The sequence below is a fragment of the Silene latifolia genome, chromosome 11, assembly GCF_048544455.1.
Source record: "Silene latifolia isolate original U9 population chromosome 11, ASM4854445v1, whole genome shotgun sequence".
NCBI classification, from domain to species: domain Eukaryota; kingdom Viridiplantae; phylum Streptophyta; class Magnoliopsida; order Caryophyllales; family Caryophyllaceae; genus Silene; species Silene latifolia.
This window is the reverse complement of record NC_133536.1, coordinates 60,218,969-60,224,614: the sequence shown is the minus strand read 5'-3', so window position 1 is coordinate 60,224,614 and position 5,646 is coordinate 60,218,969. Positions and strand designations below refer to the sequence as shown.

Below are 5,646 nucleotides of genomic sequence, written 5' to 3'. Positions count from 1 at the left end.
TTTCTGTCTTCAGGGAGTGTCCCATCTCTTAGCCAATTTATGTATGGCACCCTCCAATCTGCATCCTGCTGTCCTACTGTGTAAACCAGCATCCTGGCTCCCTGCGTATACTGCATGTGTACATCTTCTTTCACCGGATTCTGATCTGGCTCCTTCTAGATGGCTGGGGTCAATACATGGGTGATAGGTATATTTGATAGTTCTGTGGGCTGGAAGGTTGCTCCTAACGTTGCCAGGGCGTCTGCTTCCACGTTCTGATCTCGCGGCACCTGAGTTATCTTGAACGTTCTAAACTTCGACTTTTGCTCTGTGGCTATCTTCAAGTAGGCTATCATCTTTGAATCACGTGCCACATATTCGTTGTTTACATGATTTACCACAAGTAAGGAGTCACTATATACCCTCAGTTTCCTTACCTTAAGCCCTTACGCCATCTGCATCCCAAGTATAAGGGCTTCATACTCGGCCTCGTTGTTGGTTGCCTTGAACTCACACCTAACAGCTTGTACTATCATATCTCCTTTAGGTGACCTAAGGACCAAACCTACACCAGCCCCCCTTGCATTTGAGGCTCCGTCAATGTATAGGGTCCATATCTCGCTATCCTGACTCCCCATTATTGTCAGCATTCCTTCTTCTGCCTCCCCACGGGTAGCAGGGCATAAGTCAGAGACGAAATCTGTTAGGGCCTGGGATTTTATCGCTGTTCTGGGTTCGAATTGTAAGTCATACCCACTAAGATGTACTGACCATTTAGTCATTCTACCCGAAAGTTCAGGCTTCCTCATAATAGTCTTCAACGGGTAGTTGGTTATTACGTGGATGGTGTGAGATTCAAAGTACGGCCGCAGTTTATAGGAAGCAGTAACCAAAGCCAATGTTAGTTTTTCAAAGGAAGTGTACCTGGTCTCGGCGGCAAGTAGAGACTTACTAATGTAATACACCGGATGCTGCACTCCTTCTTGTTCTTTGACCAAGATCGACCGCGCTTACAGCTGCTTCCGTGACTGACAGGTATAGGAACAGTGGCTCCCCTTGCTCCGGCTTTGCGAGTAACGGTGGCGTGCTTAGATAGTTTTTGAGTTCCGCGAATGCCTTTTCATGTTCCTCGGTCCATTCGATTTTCTGACTCTTCCTCAATATATCATAGAACAACTTACACCTATCTAAAGCCCTTGATATGAACCTGTTTAGGGCCGCCACCTTCCCTGCCAGCCTTTGCACATCCTTTGGCTTCTGGGGTGATTCCAGCTGGAGTATTGCTTTTATCTGTTCCTTGCTTGCTTCAATTCCTCTCTGGGTCACCATATACCCTAAGAATTTTCCCGAGGATACTCCAAACGAACACTTGGACGGATTAAGTTTCATTTTAAACTCCCTTAATGTCTGGAAGGTGTCTGCCAAGTGCTCCATGTGCATTTCTGCTTTTTTGGACTTCACCACCATGTCGTCTATGTATACTTCCATGGTCTTTCCTATTTGTTGCTTGAACATTTTATCTACCAACCGTTGGTAAGTGGACCCGGCGTTCTTTAGGCCAAAGGGCATGACCTTGTAACAATATATGCCTCTTTCCGACATGAATGTTGTTTTCACTTGAGCTTGTGGATGCATCTTGATCTGATTATAACCGCTCCAGGCATCGAGGAAAGTGAGTACCTCGTGTCCCGCAGTAGCGTCCACCATTGCATCGATATGTGGCAGTGGAAAGGGGTCCTTGGGACAAGCTTTGTTTAAATTTGTGAAGTCTACACACACCCTCCATTTGCCGTTCTTCTTGGGCACAACTACCACATTATAAAGCCATTTAAGGTAGCTAACTTCCCTAATTTTATCTGCTGCCAAGAGACTGTCTACTTCTTTGTTAATGACCTCATTTCGTTCTCGCGCGCAAATTTTCTCTTCTCTTCATTGCATGCGGGTGCAGCTTGGGTTCACGCTTAGCTTATGTGAAATAACGGATGAGTCTATACCTATCATATCATTGTGGGACCAAGCGAAGCAGTCCATGTTGGTTTTCAGAAATTGAGTCACCGGGGGCTGCGGCTTCTTCATCGCAGTTGCCCCAATCAATACTTTGTCCTATCCGGTGTTCCTCGTCCAGGTGTATCTGGTCCAGTTCCTCTGAGGGAGGCTCCTTGTATTCTGTCGAGGTGCCCCGGTCCTGTAATTGCTATGAGGGGAGCTTGGTTGTAGCCTTGAGGGCTTGAGCGTAGCAGTTTCTGGATTCCTCTCGATCTCCTTTTACTGTGACCGTACCCCATGGTGTTGGGAACTTGAGACACTGATGATACGTTGAGGGCACCGCCTTCATCTGATGCAGCCATAGTCTTCCTAGTATCACGTTGTAGGTGGTTGGACCCTCAATGACTAGGTATCTCACTAGTTTATTAACTCCTTCAATATATGTTGGGATGGTTATCTCACCCACTGAATGTGCAGTCTCACCAATGAATCCCACTAGGGGCACATATTTCTTTATTAGGTTCTCTTTACCAAAACCCATGGTTTTGAGGGTTTCGAGCATGATGAGATTCACAGAACTCCCTGTATCCACTAATGCTTTTCGTACGGTGCAATTGCCAATGGATAACGTTATAGTTAGGGCATCGTCGTGCTGCTCTGCACCACTTTCTATGTCAGTCTCGTCGAAAGTTACCGGGGGTAAATTGCTCTGGTTTACTCTGTATGAAGTTTCTGGATGATCCTCTTTACTTCCGGTGGCTTTCCTCTTAGCGGCGGAATATGTCAAACCTGATAGCTCGGATCCGCCTATTATCATGTTAATAATTTTCGTGCATATGGGTGGAGCAGAAGAAAGCACCTGATTTGCTGCTTCTCTCCTGTCCCGCTTGCCCCACGTGATAATAGGTGGTCCAAGTTTCCCTTGCATACCTGGAACTTTACTTCTTTTCGCAACCTGTAGCAGTCTTCTATCCTGTGACCCATGTCCTGATGCCATTCGCATCTCTTGCTGCTGTCTCTGTCGTCGTTGGGTCGATCCTGCGTGGGAGGCTTCGGCCACCTCACCTGATCACCCAGGCTTCTGAGTGCTTTCAGCAACCCTTCCATTCCCGTGTTGAATCCGTATTCAGATAGCTTAGGAGGATGTTGAGAGTCGTCAATTTGCTGGGTTTTTTCTGCTATTCTGCTGATATTGGGCCTGCTGTATGGCTTAGCTCGTTCGTCTTTCTTTTCTGTTGTGAATTTCCTGCTCGGTTTGTCGAAGTTTGCTACTCCCTTTCGAGCCTGTATGTCTTCTTCTAACCTTAATGCCGCTGTAGCTCTCTGCTGGACTTCTTCGAATCTTTCACAAGGGTACATCGTTAATTCTTTGTAAAGGTTTGATTCCTTATCCAAGCCCTGCCTGAAGGCGTTGATGGTAGTGGACATATCGCAGCCTCGTATTGAGACTTTCTCTACATTGAACCTAGTGACATAATCTTTGATTGATTCACCTATTTCCTGAACGATCCTATACAGATCACTCGGCTGCTTTGGCGTTCTCCGGCTGCTGGAGAACTGCTGATTGAATGCGTTGACCAGATTGGCGAATGAAGATATGGTCCCGTTAGGCAAGCCGACGAACCATTGTAATGCTGCTCCGGTTAGGGTCGAACCAAATCCTTTACACATACATGCCTCCTTTGAGGCTCCCGTGGCAATGGTAACCATCATTTTTTGCTTGAATTGGCTAATGTGTTCGCAGGGGTCTGTTGTTCCATCGAAGAGGGTCATTGTTGGGACGTTAAATCCCTTTGGTAAGGCCACTGTAGCTATATCATTAGTAAACGGCGAGTCAGCGTAGCTTTTTGGTGCGGCCATCTCCATAGGCAACGGCATTCCTGGGACCCTTCGGAGGAGGCTACGTAGTTCCTGGTATTGCTGTTCTATGTATGTCTCTTTCCCGGCAGGTCGCAGATGCTCTTGTGACTGATGTTCGGCTCATCGTACGAAGTTCTGCTGTTCCAAGACCGCTGGGTGGCGCATCTGCGATGCTGCTGCAGCCGGGTCGCTTTCCCAGGTATACTCAGCTTGATTTGTAACAGGGGCCCTGATCATCGGGACCGCTGTCGCTGCTCTGCTCTGCTGGCGTCCTCCTGCATCTGATATGGGTGTTGGCTCTTGGCGGGCTGGCTCCTCATTTGGTGTTAATGCCCCCAGCCCTGTTGGGACCAGGCCCCCTCTTGGCTGTGGTGTTGCGTCCATGTCCAGCCTAAGTGCCACTTCGCGTGGCAACACCCGTGTCTGCCTCCGGTCCCCACTTTCTCCTGGTGGCCTCCCGGATCTGTCTTCCTGCATACAAGGGGCCGAACTAGCGGCATGTCTCCTGAACTCGTTGATCTGTGCTCGGAGGAGATTGTTGTCCTCTTCCATCTGGGATCTCATGCTTCTATTTTCTTTCTGCATAGTCCGGATTGTCCTTGCTAATGTGTCCAACCCGCTTATCACGATGCTGGTGGGACTCGGAGGAGCCTGAACCTGTTGCCTAGATTGTGTTCCTCTTTCAGACTGTGTGACTCCTTGCCGTCCCTGGACGACTCCTGGATCTCTAGTCTGGATTCTCCCCGAAGATGGGCTTGCTGCTACCTGGGAACTTTGACTTTGCTTGACCTCTGGTACCTGAGCAGCAATGGTGGTCTGAACCGAGGGTGTACGTGTTGCTGCTGCTGCCGAGGGAGATGGTGCCCGTGTTGCTGCCGAGGGAGGCGGTACCTGCGTTGCTGGGGCACCGCTGGTGCTGCCTGAGTTGGTTTCTTTGTGTCCGGACATGTTATGCTTGCTGAGTAGACTGGCTAACGAAGACGACCACTATGCCCCACGTTGGGCGCCAAACTGTTTTGGTAAATTTCTACCAATTTGGAGTTAAAGTGGTCTTAGCGTTAGGTCCGTATTATGATTTGATTGTTTGTTGTATGATAATCTGAACGTGAGTTATAAATAAAGAACACAAGTAATTTTGGTGACGCGGAAAACCCGATTTGGGAAACAACCGCGGGGGGAGACGGAATCCCCCCAATATTTTCACTATAATTCGGGAGGAAATACAGTTTGTGCGTTTGCTATGAATGCTAGGGTATGTTTCTTGTATTTTCTGATGATCTTTCTGTCTTGCCTTGAGGCCTCTTATATAGTAGAGCTCATTCATCTAGAGTTTCTTACTTCTTCCCCAAGTATTCCTAATTCGGCGCGGAGTAGGACTTTGCTTCTCCGGATATGGCAAGTGATAGAATCCTCATATGCTTCTTCTACGCGTATTAAAGCCCATGTCTCGCATTATGCGCTGATGCTGCTACCCTGGCTCCCTGACACCCTGCGTCTCACACTGCTTCCAGACCTGCTGCCCCAGATCAGCCCATATCCAGATTTTGGGCCTAACAAAACAGACGAGAGATTCACAAATAATTCCGTCACACACAAAATTTACGAGACATTCAGATCTTAGAAATTCCATATTCTTATACACCGTCTAAAATATATACAATCCCAGTTTCAAATTCATCTACACAAATAAATTGTCCCAGTTTTCATATAAGCGCATAAGAGCCGATAATTTACGACAAAGTCGAAATTCATTAATAGTCAACATCCACATAGGCCTGAGGGTACCAGATTCAAATAAGCTTTTCTCAACTCTTTCTTTTT

General features: G+C 47.5%; 1 protein-coding gene across 1 annotated transcript; it reads right to left on the bottom strand.

Annotated features, from left to right (window-relative positions):
- Positions 1-2,173: 2,173 nt before the first annotated feature.
- LOC141613482 (uncharacterized) lies at positions 2,174-3,843 on the bottom strand. Its single transcript, XM_074432221.1, has 3 exons — positions 3,643-3,843; positions 3,031-3,522; positions 2,174-2,938 (listed from the first exon to the last, which is right to left on the bottom strand). The coding sequence occupies exons 1-3, from the start codon at positions 3,841-3,843 to the stop codon at positions 2,174-2,176; spliced, it is 1,458 nt and encodes a 485-aa protein (XP_074288322.1).
- Positions 3,844-5,646: the final 1,803 nt, after the last annotated feature.

Bases quoted from the DNA above. Each gene is read 5' to 3' on its own strand.
- LOC141613482 (XM_074432221.1), bottom strand. From the start codon at position 3,843: ATGCCGTTGCCTATGGAGATGGCCGCACCAAAAAGCTACGCTGACTCG. The intron at 3,523-3,642 runs GCATGTATGTGT...TTCAATCAGCAG, and splicing joins CCACGGGAGCCTCAAAGGAG to TTCTCCAGCAGCCGGAGAAC. The intron at 2,939-3,030 runs GTGAGGTGGCCG...CATGGGTCACAG, and splicing joins TCAGAAGCCTGGGTGATCAG to GATAGAAGACTGCTACAGGT.